General features: G+C 43.8%; 1 protein-coding gene across 3 annotated transcripts in view; it reads left to right on the forward strand.

Moving 5' to 3' along the window:
* LOC120909157 (glutathione S-transferase P 1-like) overlaps positions 1–21761 on the forward strand; it is a 218229-nt gene extending 196468 nt beyond the window's left edge. For all 3 annotated transcript variants that reach the window (XM_040320861.1, XM_040320862.1, XM_040320863.1), the window contains one exon: positions 21502–21761. In XM_040320861.1, the coding sequence (XP_040176795.1) occupies positions 21502–21690 (189 nt within the window). In that variant the 3' untranslated portion in view covers positions 21691–21761. The remainder of the gene's footprint in view (positions 1–21501) is intronic.
* Positions 21762–21995: the final 234 nt, after the last annotated feature.

The raw sequence follows: 21995 nt of genomic DNA on the forward strand, positions 1-21995 counted from the left end.
AATTTAAAAATAGCACAGCCTGTACACACACCATGTAGCTTTAGGTGCACACTGCAGAGGACACAGGCAGTACACACACCACGTAGCTGTAGGTGCACACTGCAGAGGACACGGGCAGTACACACACCACATAGCTGTAGGTGCACACTGCAGAGGACACGGGCAGTACACCACATGAGAATACTGCAGCTAGCACAATCACCTGCCTGCCAGTAAATTAGGAAATGCAGATCTAGCTAATCTATACAGTGTATAAATATATAAAACACCTGGGATGCTCTCTCATGGCCCGTAATTCGACGAACGATCGAACATACAATGTTCGATTCCAACATGAGTTCGACTCCAATACGAAGCTCATCCCTACTAGTGAACATATCCTTGAGGGGTTGCTTATTAGGTGCAACATCTCCACAAATTCAACCTATTTCCTCCTTGCACTACTGCTATATCAGTGTGTAAGAGTTAATCAAAACCTCTTGTGGCTTGGGCTACAAACCACCTGTGGGCTGTATGAGAAGCATAAGATGCTATCCTGCAACCCTTAATTGAGGGGTTCCTGGTGAAAACCTATGCTAAAGCTACATAAACTAGCCTGTATTTAGTGTGAAGCCCTACAGGTGTCTGATTGCCTTCAGGCTAGGATTGTGATCACCTCCTGAGAGACTTGGACTCGCTCCCACCTGTGTGTGGGCCAGCTACACCTACTCGGACCTATGCAGTAGTAGAATAGCAGCTACCACTACTGTGGTATAGTCGCACACCTCAGACCACACATCAGAAATGCACAACATTGAAAGTTTGTTTTGTGTCTTTTCTGTTATATAACCATCTTATGGCTCACTAGAAATGCATAATATTGATTATGTGACTGTACACTATTGCTCATCAAACGCATAACATTGAATTGTTAGTGACACTTCTATTATATAACCGTACACTATTGCTAATCAAAAATGCACAACATTGAATTGTCAGCGACATTTCTGTTGGTTATATGACTGTACAAGTTTGCTAATCCGAAATGCACAACATTGTATTATTGGTAGCGACATTTCAATGGGTTATGCCACTGTACACTGTTATTCAGAAATGCATAGCATTAAGTTTTTTTTTTTTTTTCTAGTGAAATTTCTGTTGAATATATGACTGTACACTATTGCTTATCAGAAACACATGAAATTAAGTTACTGATGGCGACATTTCTGCTGCTTATGACTGTACAAGTTTGCTAATCAGAAACGCACAACATTGTATTATTGGTAGTGATATTTCTGTGGGTTACATCACTGTACACAAATGCACAGCATTGAGTTTTTTGCTAGTGACATTTCTGTTAGATGACTCTACAGGGTTGCTATTAAACGCATTGAGTTGTCGGCAACATTTCTGTTATAACAGTATAAGTTTGCTAATCAAAAAAGCACAAAATTGTATTGCTGGTAGTGACACTTCTGTGGGTTACACTGTACACTTCTGTGGGTTACACGTTACACTGTTGCTATTCAGAAACGCACAGCATTGAGTTTTGCTAGTGACATTTCTGCCGGTTATATGACTGTGTAGTGTTGCTAATTAGAAATGCACAATGTTGAATGATTGTTGGTGACATTTCTGTTTTATGTCTATACCCTGTTTATCAGAAGTGTGTTAGTGCCACTCTCTGCCGGTTATGACTGCACGTGGTCTAGCACTAGCAATACACAACTGAGGTCGCATGTGTCTTTTCTGTTGTCATACTGGCTATGCGACTGCATTTTCGTGATCATCAGAAATTCACAATATGTGTTGGGCCCCATGCACACGAGACGCAGATGCAAACTCATCTAAACACACGTTTTCAAATGCAAAAACCGGCGTTTAAAACGCCAGTTTTTGACGCGAATTTTGCGCCATTTTACCGCGTTTATAAGCGTTTCGTTAAACATCATAAGACCCTCCCTAAGCTAAAAAAAAAAACAGTATTATTTAACCATTTCAGCCATTTTGTGAGACCAGGGTGAGTAGCAGCTGAGAGAGCAGCAGTGTACGTGTATTTAGCGTGTCAAAAACAATTAAGTGGCGCTGAAAAATGATGGATGAAAAGTATTATACCAAAGTGAATCGTACAACAATGTGAACAAATAAAAAGTCCATATATGATGAATTAACAAACAGTGAGTCCATATATAATAAATCAACAAACAGTGAGTCACTGGAAAAGTGCACCGCCAGTAAATAATCTCCTGTGATGGACGATTGAAAACACCACTGTGAAATGGAAATGGACAACTGTGTGAAAGAGTAACCACCACCGAGAAGGGAGGCTTACCGGAAATATTGAACCCTAATAAACATATGCTTAAAGGGTCAATATAGACTGTATGTAAGTTGGTGAAACCACATCCATCGGATCTGGATACATAAAAGGAACGATGGCTGGAAAGCATCACTGTAAACCAGAGCAGGGGGAATGGCAACGTCTTGAAGGTGTCTCCCAAGAGATCAGACCGTATCATCAATGGGAAACCTGAACCTGAATGATGGTCAGACGTGCAAATCAGCGCTGGAATTTTCCTTCTCCACACTGATTCCTGATGAATTTAGCGTGTCACTTGCCACATCACCTGCCACAAGCTGCGGATTGTCCACTTGCCACGTCACCTGGCCACACCACCTGCCACAAGATGTGGATTGTCCACTGGCCACGTCACCTGCCACAAGATGTGGATTGTCCACTGGCCACGTCACCTGCCACAAGATGTGGATTGTCCACTGGCCACGTCACCTTCTACAAGTTGTGGATTGTCCACTGGCCACGTCACCTGCTACAAGTTGTGGATTGTCCACTGGCCACGTCAACTGCCACAAGCTGCGGATTGTCCACTTGCCACGTCACCTGGCCACGTCACCTGCCACAAGCTGCGGATTGTCCACTTGCCACGTCACCTGGCCACGTCACCTGCCACAAGTTGTGGATTGTCCACTGGCCACGTCACCTACCACAAGTTGTGGATTGTCCACTTGCCACGTTACCTGGCCACGTCACCTGCCACAAGATGTGGATTGGCCACGTCACCTGCCACAGGATGTGGATTGTCCACTGGCCACGTCACCTGCCACAAGTTGTGGATTGTCCACTTGCCACAAGTGGATTATCCACTTGCCAAATCACCTGGCCACGTCACCTGCCACAAGTTGTGGATTGTCCACTGGCCACGTCACCTGCCACAAGTTGTGTATTGTCCACTTGCCACGTCACCTGACCACGACACCTGCCACAAGTTGTGGATTGTCCAATTGCCACGTTACCTGGCCATGTCACCTGCCACAAGTTGTGGATTATCCACTTGCCATGTCATCTGCCATGTCAACTGGCCACGTCACCTGCCACAAGTTGTAGATTGTCCACTTGCCACGTCACCTTGCCACGTCACCTGCCACAAGTTGTGGATTGTCCACTTGCCACGTCACCTGCCACAAGTTGCGGATTGTCCACTTGCCACATCACCTGGCCACGTCACCTGCCACATCACCTGAAACAAGTTGTGGATAGTTCACTTGCCACATCACCTGGCACGTCACCTGCCACAAGTTGTGGATTGTCCACTTGCCACATGACCTGGCCATGTCACCTGCCACGTCACCTGGCCATGTCACCTGCCACAAGTTGTGGATTGTCCACTGGCCACGTCGCCTGGCCACGTGATCTGCCACATCACCTGGCCACATCACCTAACACAAGTTGTGGATTGTCCACTTGCCATGTCACCTGGCCATGTCACCTGCCACAAGTTGTGGATTGTCCACTGGCCACGTCACCTGCCACAAGTTGATTGTCCACAATGCAAGCAATTACTTTTTTTTATGTGTTCTTAATGGTTTTTCATCATTTGCCATCATTTTTGAGATTTCTAATGTAAAAAAAAGTCGCCTTTAAAAACGCCTATAAACGAAATCGCGGGAAAATGCCGGTACCGTGGTTTGCTGCGTTTAGCGGCGTTTTGCGTCTGAAACGCGAAAACTTTTGCGTCTGAAACCATTATTTTCTTCTGAAAAAACGAGCATAAATGAGCATGAATACAACTGCTGAAAAATGTGACTGTGCATGGACACATAGGATAACATTGAATGTGTTCAGGGGCAGTTGAAAAAGCTGTCCAAATGCCTCTGAACACGCGTTTACCAGCGTCTCATGTGCATGGGGCTTTATGGTGTTTTTCTGAGCAATTAAACACAGATTTGCTAGTGTCCTTTCTGTTGGATGTATGACCTTAACCTATTTAAAGTGGAGTTCCACCCATTTTTTTTATGTTTGTCTGTGCTGCATGCTCTAATCTCATAGTGTTCAGAATGGACAATTTTTATTTAATTTGTTGCTTGTAAATACCTTTATTTTGTAGTCCTTCATTACTTCCTCCTCTTTATTAGCCTAGGCTATTTGCAAGGGTTTCTGGGATAGGCATGTTTCCCAGTAGTCCTTGCAAACCTGACTGAAACCTATTACATTGCTTGTGCACTGAGCATGTGCGAGATATGCAAAGCTGAAATCCAGGAAGTCATACCGTCTGGCTTCATGATGCCCACACTTAAGATGCCCACACTTAAGATGGCCACGGTCTATTTCTAGATTATAAACTAATCTAAATGCTGTAACAACCTAACAAAACGGACCTTAGTTTACAGACTAACTTTACTAGAATACATTAAGCTTGTGTATTACAGGGGTATTTATATTTAAAAAGTGAAATTGTGGGTGGAACTCCCCTTTAAGCATCGGAAGCACACATTTGAAGTTTGTGTCCTTTCTCTTTGCTTAGGTTATATTGTATCTTTTTGCGTATTAGAAATACACAACATTTTAAAGCGGATCTCCACTCTAAAGTGAAGTCGCGCTGATCGGCACCCCCCCCCTCCGGTGTCACATTTGACACCTTTCAGGGGGGAGGGGGGTGCAGATACCTGTCTACAGACAGGTATCTGCACCCACTTCCGGCCACACGATACGGGCAAAAGACGGGTTTTTTCCTTACTTCCCGTCCGTCCCCCGTTGTATGCTGGGAACACTCGGCTCCCAGCGAGAACCAATCGGCGGGCGCAGCGCGACTCGCGCATGCGCCGTAGGGAACCGGGCAGTGAAGCCGGAGCGCTTCACTTCCTGGTTCCCTCACCGTGGATGGAGGGGGGGGGCAGCAGGGTGACGAGCGATCGCTCGTCATCTGCTGCGGACGGCGCTGGACTCCAGGACAGGTAAGTGTCCTTATATTAAACGTCAGCAGATGCAGTATTTGTAGCTGCTGGCTTTTAATATATTTTTTTAGTGGCACATCCGCTTTAAGTTTGGTTTGTGTCTTCTCTCTGTTCTACAGGTGACTGTATATATCAGAAAATACAACAGTAAAGGCTGGATGTGTCTTCCTGTTTTGTATTCCATATAAAGCTTGAGCTTGTTAACCTTCAGAAATGCAAGATTTATGACCTGTATATCTGTAATTCCTCACCCACTCTGATGGCCCATTTAAATTATTTTATGGGGGGGTTCTAGATGGGTTGGGGACCTCAAAAATGAAGGCTCTAACCCTGAATTTGAAAAATAAATGCACACACTTTAGGGGGGGGTTCAAGCACTACAATGAAGCAAACAAAATGCATTGGGAAGTGACTAGGCTAGGTGTGTTTGGGCCCAGGAGAGTATGCTGGAGAGGTTAGTTATTGTAAATATGCATGTAGGCCAAAACAAAATTAAAAGCTTACAGCATGCATGGGGACATTCACAGCCTATTACAATCAAGGTAATTAGGGACTGATGAAAAATACTATAAATTGGCAAGCTTTAAATACAAAAAATGTGAGGTTAACCACTTAACGACCGCCCACTGTAAATATACGTCCTGTTTTTAAAAATGGATATCTCGGTAACGGCAGCAGCTGCTGCCACAACCGAGATATCCATCTCTTCAGTGAGCGGTCCTGTCAACGAGAACGGTGGTCTCTGTGGTGGATTTGCAGCGAGATCGCCGTTATCGGTGGCGGGAGAGGGCCCCCCTCCCGCCGTTCTCCCACGCCCTCCGCCGCTTACCGGAGCCGTCGGTAGCGGCAGAGGTGATCGGGTCCTGCTGCCTGCTGTGTGGGGATGCGAGTGAGGGCAAGATGGCCCCCACCCGTCCCCATAGCATTGCTGGGCGGAAGTGACGTCAAAACATCAGTCCCGCCCATGCGCCTTAAAACGGTGGTTCACCCTAATGAAACATTTTTATTTTTTTTTTATAGCATTAAATTAGGCATAGTAGCGCGAGCTACAGTATGCCTGTATTGATTTTTTTAGCCCCGTACTCACTGTGCAATCCTCTATAGAAGATTCCGACTCCCCGCGGGGAATGGGCGTTCCTATCAAGAGGGAGGATGATTGACGGCCGGCTATGGCACGTCACGCTTCTCCGGAAATAGCCGAAATAGGACTTGGCGCTTCACGGCGCCTGCGCATAGTCTGTGCGCAGGCGCCGTATAGCGCCGTGAAGAGCCGAGACCTGTTCTGGCTATCTTCTGGGAGCGTGACGTGCCATAGCCGGCCGTCAATCATCCTCCCTCTTGATAGGAACGCCCATTCCCCGCGGGGAGTCGGAATCTTCTATAGAGGATTGCACAGTGAGTACCGGGCTAAAAAAATCAATACAGGCATACTGTAGCTCGCGCTACTATGCCTAATTTAATGCTAAAATGTTAGTGTGGGTGAACCACCGCTTTAAAGAGACATTTTTTTTTGTTGTCATTTGAAAAAATGACAATTTCCTTTTTTTTTGCATTCAAGTCTAAATATGAGATCTGAGGTCTTTTTGACCCCAGATCTCATATTTAAGAGGACCTGTCATGCTTTTTTTCTATTACAAGGGATGTTTACATTCCTTGTAATAGGAATAAAAGTGATATATATTTATTTTTTTCAGTGTAAAAAAAAAAAAAAAAAAAGTTTGTTTTCTTATTTTATAACGCGCCATGTCGAGCTCGCGCGCAGAAGCGAACACAAATGCGAGAAGCGCCCGCATATGAAAGCGGTGTTCAAACCACACAAGTGAGGTATCGCCACGATCGTTAAAGCGAGAGTAATAATTCTAGCCCTAGACCTCTGTAGCTCAAAAAATGCAACCTATAGAATTTTTAAAATGTTGCCTATTGAGATTTTTAAGGGTAAAAGTTTGACGCCATGCCACTAGCGGGCGCAATTTTTAAGCGTGACATGTTGGGTATCATTTTACTCGGCGTAACATTATCTTTCACAATATATAAAAAAAATGGGCCAAATTTATTGTCTTATTTATTTTATTTTTTTATTCAAAAAAGTGATTTTTTTTTTTACAAAAAAAGTGCGCTTGTAAGACCGCTGCGCAAATACGGTGTGACAAAGTATTGCAATTACCGCCATTTTATTCTCTAGGGTGTTAGAAAAAATATATATAGAATGTTTGGGGGTTTTAAGGAACTTTCTAGCAAAAAAAAGTTTGTCTTGTAAACCCCAAATCTGAAAAACACCTTCTGTGCTTAAGTGGTTAAAGGAGAACTTACCTTAACCCCTTAACCCCCGGACCATATTGCTGGTCAAAGACCAGAGCACTTTTTGTGATTCGGCACTGTGTTGCTTTAACTGACAATTGCGTGGTCGTGCAACGTGGCTCCCAAACAAAATTGGCGTCCTTTTTCCCCCACAAATGGAGCTTTCTTTTGGTGGTATTTGATCACCTCTGCGAATATTAGTTTTTGCGCTATAAACAAAAAATAGAGAAATTTTTTTGAAAAACTTTTTTTTTTTGCTATAATAAATGGCAAACGTTTATTGATTGGTTTGCGCAAAAGTTATAGCGTTTACATAATTTTTTTTTTACTAGTAATGGCGGCGATCAGCTTTTTTTTTTTTTTTTTGGTACTGCGACATTATGGCACACTTTTGACAAATTTTTGGGACCATTGGCATTTTTTATAGCGATCGGTGCTATAAAAATGCATTGGATTACTATAAAAATGCCACTGGCAGGGAAGGGGTTAAGTATGTTCCCCGGGTGTGTTCTTATTGTGGGGGGGGGGGGGGTGGCCTCACTAGGGGAAATGACTGATCGCTGTTCATACATTGTATGAACAGACGGTCAGGCATTTCTCCCCTGACAGGACCGGGAGCTGTGTGTTTACACACACGGCTCCCGGTCCTCTCTGTAACGAGCGATTGCGGGTGCCCGATGGCACGGGAGTCAGGGACGAGCGGGGGACGCAAGCGCCCCTAGTGGCTGCTTCGAGAGCCGATGTATAGCTACGGGCTCTCACGCAGGAGAGCCAACCTGCCGCTGTATAACTGCGGCGGCTGGTCGGCAAGTAGTTAATATAGTCCTTATGCAGGACTTGTATTATGGCAGAACAGGTTTCTGGGATAATATGGCCCAGAGCCTGGGGGGAGATGCCTGTCGAACTTGAGGTCCTGCAAGCTTCTCCCTGTTGCCAGGTAGCATAGCGTGGCAACTAGCCTCATCAGCAGTGATGGCTTCCCGCATAACGGTGTCCTGCCTGGTGATATAGGGGGACACCAAAGCCACTAGATGCTGAAAAACGGGGTCAGACATCCTAGAAAAAATCCGGTAGTCATCAGGGTTATTCTCCTGGATCTCCCGCAGCAGAGGCATGTGACAGAATTGGTCCCGCTGGAGCAACCAATTCTTGGTCCAGGAACTCCTCCTCACCCTGTTCATGGACTGGAGTCGGGATATAGCAACAATGCCACAGCACGATCTCGGCGACAAGAACGTACCCGCAACATGGCTAGAAAACGGTTGTTTAATCAGAACAAACTAAAACGCACTGAACAGCAAGGCCTAATGAAGAACGACCTGAAAAACCGAAACGAGCTGACAAGAACGCACTACAAAAACAGATACAAACTGACTACAAGCACTAAAAGACAGATACGAACCCACAAGCACAAATTGAACACCAGAAAACTATCTTTAAAGCACGAAGACTGAAAAGCACAAATCTTATCTCTCCAGACTTTTTACTAACACGCGGTAACACAAAATCAGCAAAAGCAGCCCAAAGGGTGGTGCCATTTGAATGGAACTTCCGCTTTTTAGTGCCGTCGTACGTGTTGTATGTCACCGCGCTATGCTCAAGCATTTTTTTTTTCACGATCGTGTGCATGCAGGCTTGAGAGGAATCGCGTCGACAAAAACGTATTTTTCCATGACATGAAAAATGGTCATATGTATACGGCATTAAGGGTTTGGGCTGACCAACAATTTTATAGTATCAACAAGGATCAAAGATTGTAGTGTTTAGATGATGAACTACAGCCAAAGCTCATATTATAAAGATATTTTATATCAACATCACAAGTATTAAGAACTGTACTCCTTTTAAATATTTAGAAGGTAAAGGTAATAGTGGAGTAATTTTTATATGCTAGCATTGGTTCGAATTGTGCTTGAGTTATAATCTAGAAATTACATTCGAAAAGTTGGGTGCTTCAGTGGATTTCCACAAACTGGTTGTAGTAAGCCTTGCTGTTAATGAGCCACAATCGCTCTATCTATTAAGGGATAAATATCAGGTTTTTATACCCAATAGCGCCAGAGTAAGTTTAGTTAAGTTGCCTGTGAGATTGGACATGATGGTGGATACAGATTTCCATAAACTAAAGGTTTTTGCAACTCCACAGTGAAGAGTGTGAAGGTTGCCAACTTGTTGCATCTTCAGAATATAGGGGAGAAGGAAGGGTATATTTTTTTTTTTTTGATGGTTTGCATGGGGTAAAATACCATCTGTTATTAAAATGGTGTATTGTCCCAATGCTCTATAGAAGAGGAAGCTTTACTCGCTATTTGTATAGCTTCCTGCCATTGGTTCCAAGAAAATTATTGCCTTTTTTAAATCTTCCCATTTTAACATATGAGAATTGTTATTTGAATGGGATGTTAGTCTGTACATAAGGGACATTCCTGTCTTGTTGTGATTATGTTTAGTAAGAAATTGACAAATTTCTAGAAGAATTTCTTTGAAGTTATTGGGATATTTACTAAATGTACTCAAGATTATGTTCTTGTATTGCAAGGGTAGACCTACATATAAATGATGACCCTTTTGGATCCAGCCTCCCACTGTGTAATGCATTTTACCATAATCAAATACTTTTTTGTTGGAATAGGCACCTTTTTTTTGTGTTTGGTTTTAAATAGTATATATTTCCACACGGTTATTGTGGGCCTGATGATGGATAGATTAGATATGCTAGTTTTGGAAAGTGCATGCCTAGCAATAGATAAGGCACTCAGATCGTGGCCTACAGTGACTCCTTTTTCATTTTTTTCAACTTTTAGCCAATATTTATTTTCCCAGAGGAGGAAAACCCGAACTTCATCTGGTCCAGTAATGAGGCATAATGGTCTCTAATGACTGGTGGTTACAACTGAGAACGCCACTCTTTTATTTTTTTAGTTTTTGTTGGAAGTGATCGGAATGGGCAGGGAACGGATGTAATATAGGATTTTGGGAACGCCCTCCCTTTTGGCTTTTCATCTTCGGATATTCACAAAGGTGATGGCAGAAGCTCTTGCTCCACTTTGTCTTCAGGGATTTGGTGATCCTTTATCTCGATGTTCTCTTCCCCTTTTTCTGCCCTTTCCAAAGAAAAGCTGCAGGATGATCTGATCAGGGCTTGCAACCATCTGGAGACATTGTGTTGGAGTGTGAACCTCCAGAAATTAAACTTGGATCCTGCTCTAGTTTTTTTTTTTTTTGGCTGTTGGATTCGTTCTTTGGAGCAGCAGATTTTCTTGCCGGAGGAAAAGAAAAACAAGGTCAGCGGATGTAAACCCTGTGAGGCAGGTATAGGCAGACCTGGGGCTGAAATATATCCTGCAGGCTCTGGCCTTCTCACAGGTGACCCAGAAACTGGACACCGGTGTGAATCTGCTGCTGTTATAAACCGCTTAACACCTCTGCCTCTCAGGCTCTTACTGTCTTCCTCCCTCAAGCGGGGAATAAGGGGGGGGGGGGAGAAAGGGAGCACTCACAATGCCACATCCGTATTAATGAGAGGAAAACATGATTATTTAAAAGGGGTAACCAATGGTCGGACTTTAACCACTTAACCGCCCCATAGCCAAAGTACGGCTACAGGGCGGTTGCTTAACTCTGGGAGGCCGTTGATTAACGGCCTTTCAGAATTGCGCTCCCCCTGGGGGCACGCACACGGGAGTGTCCGTGACCAGAGGACCCGGCACATCACGGATCACGGTAAATCATGTGATGACGCCGGTTCCTCCCTCACCTCTCTGTACTGATCGGTACAGTGAGGGGAGAGAGCGGAGGCAGCAGCAATTGCAGTCACAGATCCAGCCATCCATCCCTGTGCAATACCCCGCAATTCTCTGCAATATGCCCCCCCCTTCTTGCTTCTACCGACTCAACGCTACGATCGAAGCCAGAATTGTGTTTTTTTTTTCAGGCTTCCCAGCCTAGAGGTGAGATGTGGGGTCTTATTGACCCCATATCTCACTGTAAATAGGACCTGTCATGCTATATTTCTACAAGGGATGTTTACATTCCTCGTAATTGGAATAAAAGTGATCAAAATGTTTTATTTTTTTGCGGAAAAACATGTCAAACTAAAATATAAAAGTAAAATAAACAATAAAATATATATATTTTTAAAGCGCCCGTGTGCTCGCACGCATAAGCGAATGCATACACAAGTCCCGCCCACATATGAAAACTGTGTTCAAACCACACATGTGAGGTATCTCTGCGAACGTTGGAGCGAGAGCAATCCTTTTGGCCCTATACCTTCTCTGTAACTAAAAACATATAACCAGTAAAAATATTTAAAGCTTCACCTATGGGGATTTTTAAGTAGAGAAGTTTGGTGCCATTCCACGAGCGTGTGCAACTTTTAAGGGTGACATGTCAGCTATCCATTTACTCACCATAACTTCATCTTTCACATTATGCAAAAACATTGGGCTAACTTTACTGATTTTGTTTTGTTTGTTTTTTAAGCACAAAACTTTTTTTTTTTGTAAAAAAATACGTTGGAGGAGGAGAGCGGGTAGAAAAAGACCCTCTTTGGGTAGGAACAAGTTGGGAAGGGTCGAAGGGCTTAACTGGGAGTGGTCCCCTGTCTCCGGCGCGGAAGGGGTGGGGGGAGGTAGGAGGGGGGGGGGGGGTTCCTCTTCTTTTTTTTTTTTTTTTTTTTAGGGGGGGTTTGGGTCTGGGGAGGGGTTAAGTAGGGGGATCATGGAAGGGTAGGGGAAAAGAGGGGAGAGTGTTGTTGGGGGACGATATGGTGGTACTAAGAAATGGGAACGGAAGTTAAGGGTAAAAGGTGGATTGGTATGTGAACAGGGTTAGGGGACGAAAGATTGCTTTTCCTTTTGTTTGGTTTAGTCATTTTAAGTTGCTCGGAACCCCTCTTGTTTTCTTTACCAACCTTACACAAGAGTGTAGTGTGAAAAACTACATATATATGCTGCTGTTCCCATTATATATGTTATGTTGACCTTTTGTGAAACTGTCATATAAAGAAAAAGAGAAATAAAGTACAAATATGAAAAAAAAAAATACGTTAGAAAAATTGCTGCGCAAATACAGTGCGAGATAAAGTTGCAACGACCACCATTGTATTCTCTAAGGTCTTTGCTAAAAAAATATATAATGTTTTGTGGTTCCATGTAATTTTCTAGCAAATAAATGATGATTTTTTACATGTAGGAGAGAAATGTCAGAATTGGCTTGGGTGCTCCAGAATGCCGGAGGGTGCTCCCTGCATGTTGGGCCTCTGTGTGTGGCCACGCTGTGTAAAAGTCGCACACATGTAGTATCGCTATACTCGGAAGGAATAGCAGAATGTGTTTTGGGGTGTAATTTGTGCTATGCATATGCTGTGTGTGAGAAATAACCTGCTAATATGAACATTTTGTGAAAAAAAATTAAAGAAAAAAAAAAACATTGATTTTTGCAAAGAATTGTGGGGAAAAAGTACAACTTCAAAAAACTCACCATGCCTCTTTCTAAATACATTGGAATGTCTTCTTTCCAAAAAGGTATAATTTGGGTGGTATTTGTACTTTTCTGGCATGATGGGGTCTCAAGAAATGAGATGGGCCGTCAGTACTTTAGGTGTGATCAATTTTCAGATATTGACACCATAGCTTGTGGACTCTATAACGTTCACAAAGACCAAATATACACAAATTTGTACTTATTTTTACCAAAGATATGTAGCCGTATAAACTTTGGCCAACATTTATGAAGAAATACTAATTTTGCTAAAAAAAAATTATCAGACAAAAAAAAATTCATTTTTTTTTTACAGAATTTTCAGTCTTTTTTTTGTTCTTCTCTTATAGCACAAAACAAAAAAAACCAACAGTGATTAAATACCACCAAAAGAAAGCTCTATTTGTGTGAAAAAAAGGACAAACATTTCATTTGGGTACAGTGTTGTATGACTGAGCAATTGTCATTCAAAATCCGAAAGCTGAAAATTGGTCTGGTTATTAAGGGGGTTTAAGTGCCCAGTGGTTAAAGGCAAGACAACAATAGGAATAGCAAAAAATATATATTACAAAAAGTACAGACAAAAACAGTGTTCAAAAATACAAACCATAAAAGATATTGAAAAGTATGAATTGGGTCCCTTGTGCGTCTACGCGTTTCGGTACGGGGGAAGCGCTGGAGCAGACAGTGATCAGTGTGGCAACTGAAAGCCCAAAAAGGCACCAGTTCACTACGGAGGACAAGTGGAGCGAGTGTCTACCTAAACCACCTCAGATGGCAAAGAGGAAGGTAAGACATTACCCCCCCCCCCCCCAGTGTATACACTAACTGGTGCAGGACACAGCCTAACCTTGCAGCTGCCTATGGGGACAGCAGTTGGGGGGGCACTTTGGCAGCTATCCTATGCGTGTGGACCGTAAGGACGAAAAAGGGAGCCCGGTGGCTGTGGCAAAAGGGAAGAAAATGGTAAATACTTTCCTTTGCCATAGGAATTTAGCTGCAAACTCCCTATTACCAGCCAGATGGTTTCTGCCCATTTGAGATAATCTCCCCTTGGGTCTGGATATAAATTGCCCAGAAGCTTCTGCTAAAACCACAAGCCACAGTGCCCTCTTACATCAGACACTGTACAGTGGACAAGTGGTGCAGAGGAAAGTCTGCCTAAACATTCACCCTTAGGAATTCAGAGTAGCCATGAGATAATACGCGGCCCAAACATCCAGCAGCTCCACTGGGGGTAATGCTACACATGTATGGCCCGCTTAACCACTACGCAAGCCACCTAAACATCCTTCCGCAAACCTTTTACATTTTTCCTTCCCAGATTCCTTCATCCTCACCTGTACATAGTGCTCGCTGTCATACTCATTTCTCACCACACTTCTCTCCTGTACATACTGCTCACTGTCATAACCTACACACTTCTCTCCTATACATATTGCCCCATCATACCCTCCACACTCTCATGCATACTGCCCGCTATCGTAACATCCACACACCTCTCCTGTACATGCTGTCCACTGCGATGCCCTCCACACTCCTCTCCTGTACATAATGCCCACTGTTGGACCGTCAACATTCCTCTATACCCTCCATATTCCTCCCTTAAGCCTTTTACCCACAAACAGTTATTTACATTTATACTGAATATCCTCAATGTTACCAGCTGTAGAATGGGCACATCAACTAAAGGAAATCTCAATCCTCAGATTTTTTTTTCTGCCCATTATTGGTACTTATTTAATTTTGTGATTACTACTGTGATGTATAGAGGATAGTGGTGCAATGGATCGTCATTGATCCGCACAGTTCAACCGATTTTCGGATCGGCACACGAGGGATCACAGAGCGATAAAACACGCTGTAACAGCATTAAATTGATATTGTCGCCTCTCACTGGTCTCACACAGCCCCGCCTCCTCCTAACCCCATGCTTGTGATAGGCACACAGAAGAATGATGGTGGGGTTGGTGGTTCCCAAAAGGTTTAACGCAAATGTCTTGAGTGGCCCCACAGAGGTGAGCGGACAGTTTCCTCGTCCAGCCAGAGCAGACTATGGTCAGCAGACACTGGATGGCTGGGAGCTCCGAGGGGAAAAATGTCATCCCTACTGTCCTTCGAGGTAAGTGATGAGCGCACACTAGAGGGAGGCAGGTGTGAGCAATGTGACAGGCTGAGCCTCCTGTGTGATGATTAACTACTCCTGGCTTGTGCAGGCTGTGTGTGCGCTGATCCGAGCTCCCGGCACTTCTCTGCTATGACATTCAGCTCTCACCGCTCCTGACACCTCAATGCCTCTTATCTGTCAACTTATTCCAAGTACAGGAGCTGATTCACAAAATCTGGGGAACGCAAAATGTGGTGCAGCTCTGCATAGAAACCAATCGGCTGCCAGGTTTTATTGCCAAAGCTTAATTGAACAAACTGAAGTTGGCAGCTGTTTGGCTACCATGTACAGCTGCACCAGATTTTGTAAATCAATCCCATAGTTCCACTCCCAATGATTCTTAGAAAAAATAAAAAAGCCACTTTCATTGCAATTGCATATACATATTATACAGTCACATCAGTCCCTGCCCTCAAGGAGCTTTACAATCTAAGGTCTAACTCATACATACACACACACTAGGGCCACTTCAGCCCTGGTTCCCCACACCGCTGTTTAAATAACATGCAACTCCTCAGCAGTGCCATTATTCTGTATGGCTCAAATCGCACCAAATTCACACCAAAAACATGCTGCAGGACCCATTTTTTTGGCCGCACCAGAATCAGAACGCATGGGGGCACAGTGAGGCTGCAATTTGGGGCACAATGAGGCTGCAATGGTGGGCACATGTCATGCTGCATTGATGGGCATTTGTCTTTTTTTTTTTTTGCTGATCCGAAAAATGATCCGATCTGTGACTCTGATCCGAGGAACGATCCGAACCGTGAGTTTTTTTTTATCCATTGCACCCCTAATAGAGGAACATAGGGGATCTCAGCTACTGTAAATATAGCACCTGTAAAAAAGTGTCCGTGATTTTTTTTTTTTTTTAAATGTTGGCAACTATGCACTTAGGCACTGCCCAAGGGCAACGGGTCAGTAGGGGGCCCCATGGGAGGCTCCTGAGATCCTGTGATATTAAAGCTGTAAACTTTGCTAACATTACTTTTTAGAGGACCTGAGGTGGCTTATGCCACAATGTAAATGATCAAACTGAGCCCTCCAGCACTGTGATCAATCCAGCAGGGTCGGGCGCTTCCATCTTCACCGGTCTTCCTTCTGGGTTCTGTGCCTTCAGTCACTTTGCCTTGGCCGGGCTGCCTTTTTCTTTCCCTTTAAAAAAAATCACACAATATGCTCCTAGTAGAGCACTACGTTCAGCGGGACAAAATGGGAAAGAACCCCCCAAAAGTTGGACTTTTTGGGCAACAACACAGTAATAATTTATACATATGAATAAAAACACATGAATGGTGCATGGATTCCCACGAGGATCCGGTAAAACCCTACGCATTTCGGGATGCAGTCCCTTCGTCAGGGGCTAGTATCCAAGCGTGGTCATACTATAAAATTCAAATAACATTTTAGAATATTATACATTAATACGTCAATTGTTAGTATATACAAATAATACTAAAACACAGCAATCACAAGATATTTAGATCATACCCATCACAGCACTGCAAGAGCCCAAAGCTGAACCAGCGTGTCCCCCAGAGAAGCCAAGGACAGCCCCCCGAGAGTCAGACACAGAGCGGGGTCCCCCAAATGATCCCAACAGATCCAAAGGGCACCACCCAGGTGCAGACAAAGAGGTCACCAAGAGAACACTCCTCAATTCAATTCAAGATAAAAATATAATATGTACAGAAAGTAGAGCTGCACGATTAATCGTCAATCGTTATCGCAATCTTTTTCCCGTTGCTATTCTTGACACAGAGTTTCACGATCTTTGACATGAAAATAATTTTCTCTCTGCACTTTGGTATGCAAAGAATTTCCTGTCTGCTCTCAGCCAAAAGTCAAAGTCTGGGCAAGCTGCCAAGTCTGGGCAGCCTGCCAAGTTTTGAAAACCTTTATCAGTGGAAAGTTAATTCTAAACATTGTATCACATCAAAGGAATAAACTTCTGTATGTAAATTAGGAACGTTTAACTACTTAAACACCAAACCTTTATCTGACAGCTCTTCAAGTTAAAATCATAATTTTTTGTTTGCTAGAAAATTACTTAGAACCCCCAAACATTAACATTTTTTAGTAGAGACCCTAGAGAATAAAATGGCGGTTGTGGCAATATTTTATGTTGCACTGTATTTGCGCAGCAGTCTTTTTAACTGCAATTTTTTGGGGAAAAAATTACTTTAATGAATTAAAAAAAAACTAGCCTGTAAAGTTAGCCCATTTTTTTTTTTTTGTAAATGTAAGATTTTACGCCGTGAGAATCGTGATCTTCATTCTAAGCAAAAAAATCGTGATTCTGATTTTGGCCAGAATCGTGCAGCTCTAACAGAAAGATTGGTAAATAAAATATTCACGCCCTCAAATCCCTATGATAGACTGCCCCATACCAGCCCTCCTAAAACAACCCCTCATTAAAGAACCTAAAAGCCCTCAACTCATACCTGCAAATGGCAGATTTGTCTGATTGCAAATCACCAATCTTGTAGCAGTCTTAAACAATACAATGGCCTCAATAGTGCTGTTGTCTGTAAACAAACACGCGTAAATACTTTGGATCAATATTAATCCAGTGAGAGTGTGCTTAAACTGGGACACAAGTTATTATAGTCACATACCTCCACATAATCCTCAGAGCACACATCATCGCCGTCAGCCATGACAACCAGGCCAATCGGCGATGGTGCTTAAATAGGAGAAGGGAGGGAGAGGGTGGGGCGGGAGGTGCAGCGTCATGACGTAGTCCCGTCGGACGTCGCTGCACATGAACCCAGCCACAGGGGCGAAGGGGAAGAGAGGGCGGAAGCGGGAGGTTTACTGTCATGCCGTAATCACGTCGGACGTCGCCTCACATGAGCCCAACCACGGGGGAGAGGGCGGGAGGCATCACGTCATAACACAATCGCGTCAGACGTTGCCGCACATTAATCCAACCACGGGGATGAGCATCGGAATGACGCAATCATGCGCAACGTTTCAGGGCAGCAAGCAGGCAAACAGCGCCACCATCCTGCACATAAAGAAAAACATCACTTAAGCCACTTCATTAGCTCATTCACATTGCCGATTCAACATGCCAATAAGACAACCATGAGATAGGAGTCGGAGTCGGTAGTAAGAAGGCAATGTCATATTGGTTTAGAGGAAGAGGGGCACGGTGACACCCGCTGCCCACACCCAGATAAAACCCAATAGACCCGGACAAAACACAGCGGGACAAGACACGCGCCCACCCCCATCCGCCCCAATTGGTTGAAGGGGCAAAGGAACAAAAGGGCACGCGCACAACCCCACCACGTGAGCCCGCCGACGCAGGTATGGCCCAAATGCATGCAACCACCAAATGGGGGCATGCTGGGCCATAAAATTGGGCCACCCCCATAAAGAGGGAGGCCCACGTGCGCCGGGTGGGGAAAAAAGGGGGAATAGCCCCCCACAAGGGTCATCCAGTTCAGCCCAGAGAACACGCCGGCACAAATCGGTGCAACAGTGGCATATATGTAAACCCTAAGATATACCTTCAAATACAACACACAAATAAAGCCATATAAACAAAAAGGTTAATAATTAAACGGACAAATCAAAAAGTAAAACCGAACGACAATCTCATACCATAATGAACAGATTCCAGCAGGGCATTCAAACAGTGTGGTACTAAACTCACTCTTTTTGACATCCTCCCGAGGCAAAGCCTTCCAGGAAAGATCGGAAGCTGATTTGTTCATTTAATCCAGGAGGCATAGTAGCCCCAAGGTCTGCAATCCAGCGAGTCTCCCGCTGGAGCAGCACCTTATTCCAGTCTCCTCCCCTGGAATTGGGATGAATCCTATCCAGGATCAGAAACTGGATCCTGGGAAACTTTCCCTTTATGTTGTATGACATGTCTCCCAAGAGGGAGTTCGGGGTTGGTAATTTTCATGGAACTAATGTGTCTGGAGGCAACTTTTTCTTGCTCACATAGAATCCACCACAATGGCACATCAAAGGGTATACCACCCCCTTGGTCTTACAGTTAAAAAAATGGCAAGGTTTATTAGGTAAGATATTATCCTGTAGGATATTCATATATTGACAGACTGGACACCCCCCACATGTAAACGTACCCATCCTTTTGCATGGGTCTTTGCAGAACACTCCTTTAAACTCACTCTTGACCAGCTGGTCTTTAAGAGAGGATGCCCGTCGATAGGTGATGGCGGGTGCCTTCGTCACAAATGGGCGCAACATGGGATCAATAGACAACAAGTGCCAAAACTTGGTCATAATACCCTTTACAGCTTGATGTTGATTATGATACTTCGTGATGCTCCTGACTGTCAGTCTCGTTCAGCGGGACAAACTAATGTCGTTGTTCCCAGGGTGAGGAAACAGACGAGGAGAATGTGCTTTCTCAGTGAAGGGGGGTAAGGTATGGAATGATTTATCGTTGGTCCTAAACACCACCAATTTGCTAAGCTTCAGGAAGAATTTGAAGACCTTGCTCTTCCAGAAGTGTTATGTGGGCTTATATGTCACTGCATCCTAACCAGTAAGGAAGCTAGATTAAGATCAGAATCTCCCTGCTCGTTAGTCATACACATCTAGGTCCATGGGTAAGACTGCGTTTTATAAGCATGTTGTAATGATGCCAGTTACACTTGCCAGTAACTAGCTTTCTAGGAAATCTTCTGGGATGGCAGACCTACTTCCCAAACATTGTGGAGGAGGGAAAATTGTAGGCGAGTGCCTAATGAATTATTTCACTTGTGAACCGGGTTCAGGAGTTGCTTCTCTACAGTAAGGATCAAGGGGAGGTGTGTCAATTGATTGTGTTTCCTGTAGGGAGGAGCCTCTCATCTCTCAGGTGTGCCGTCCTGGAAGATTTCCTAGAAAGCTAGTTACCAGTAAGTGTAACTGGTACTTTTTCTTCCAGAACCTTTTTGGTTTCAAGGCTTTCTTGGTCCAGGCCAGTCCATACAAAGAGCTTTCCAAAATGGGATCTGCCTGTTTAAAATATTACCCATATTTCAGGTTGTATGAAGTTTTGCTGTATAGTATTTGGTCATTGTCTATGCTACATCAATGGATCTGTTCTGGTCTATTATGTTTGGATTTGTTACATGCAGGACATGTTGATACCTTCTGTTCTACTGGCTTTGCCCTGCCTTTGAAGATTATGTGAGCTACAGTAAATGAACCAGTGTTGAGGGATTACAGAATGCTACCAGGCTGACTTCTAGCTGAAAAAGGACATTGTACCCTTTTAGAGCCGGTTTACACAGGGGCCACCTGACAAGTCGCGCTCCGCACTATGGAACCGTTCTAATAGGAGCAACTTAAGTTGCTCCGACTTAGAAAAAGGTTCCTGTACTACTTTGGGATGACTTCAGGGCAACTTGCATTGCCTTCAATACAGAAGTCATTTTGCAAGTCGCCTCTGAAGTCGTGGGCAGATCGCCTTGCTGAGTCGCTCGGCAAGTCGTGCTGCCCTAGTGTGAACCAGCTCTTGGTGTTTCATGTTGCAAGCCTGGCAGACTAAATTACAAATAAACAGAATTGTTATTGCTAAAAAGAACTAGTGATATAGCAAATGGCATTCTAGCTTGGTTTCTTAAAAATGTCCCAAATATCCTGCATAAACTTTACACCTTCACATGCAGACACAAAACGGAAAAGGGGCCAACTGGGTACATATCCAGATAGCCCTTTACCTTCCTTCTAGGACTCTAGGGTGGAAAGGGTGGCAAGACACTGGGGCCTCCGGACACCATTCAGGTTCCTTATAAGCGAGTCATCCCACAAGAGCAGGATAACCATATGTGATCAATGGGTCCCAAGTCTTACAAAATGTGGCATGAGTATTGAGAATGATACTGGTCAATTGTTCCCTTTTTATAAAGAAGCCATCCAAACTGGTTTCAACCTCTAAAAAAAAACGCTTTCTTCTAGGCTCTAGCTATTGTCCGTTTTGACACTGAGGATGTAATGTGCTAATTCCAATTGTTTGGGTACCGGGTTAATGTATTAAAAAGAAATAAGAATCTCCTAGGGAGGTGGGACCCAAATGGCCTATTTAGTCGACCAGGTGTTTTTCACCTAATGCGAATGGTGTTAAATGTGGTGTTGGCAGTGCAGAAAGATTCACATTTGATTTGGCGAGGGAAGTGTATGGTCTGATCTGTCCTCCAGAGGGCAAAAGGACATTATTGTGAAAAAATAGAAGGATCCCCCAATGGGGTGTTTAGGTAGCAAGGTAGAAGGACATTACTGTGTGACACTGTCAGGGCCATTTCACAAACCTTTTTCCATAATATACTGACAGACTTCTTTTTTTTTTTGTCTAGATATCTTTTGTGGACTATAACCTTGTTGACCTGCTCATGAACCACCAGGTGTTGGCTCCAGACAGCCTCTCGGGATTCCCTCTCCTATCTGCCTATGTTACCTGTATCTGTAGCCGTCCTAAGCTTCAAGCCTTCCTTTCCAGTGATGCCCACAAAAAAAGGCCAATCAATGGCAATGGCAAGCAGTGAAATGTGGTGAAATCAGGCAATGTTTAATGTTGGGCTATGTCTTCAGCAATAAACAAAACACAACACAGCAATATTTGACTCCTGGTGTTGACAATTGGGCCTTGGTTGTTGGTTCATCTTTTTATAAAAAATTATGATGCACAGTTTTTCATTTTATTTATTTGAGTAAAATTTTAGTTCAGTTTTAAATCTTGTGCTTAAATTGGTAAACACAATGGGGTAGATTCACGTAGATCAGCGTTTCTTTGTGCGGGTGTAACGTATCCTATTTACGTTACGCCTCCGCAACTTTTACAGGCAAGTGC

The sequence above is a fragment of the Rana temporaria genome, chromosome 8, assembly GCF_905171775.1.
Source record: "Rana temporaria chromosome 8, aRanTem1.1, whole genome shotgun sequence".
Classification (NCBI taxonomy): domain Eukaryota; kingdom Metazoa; phylum Chordata; class Amphibia; order Anura; family Ranidae; genus Rana; species Rana temporaria.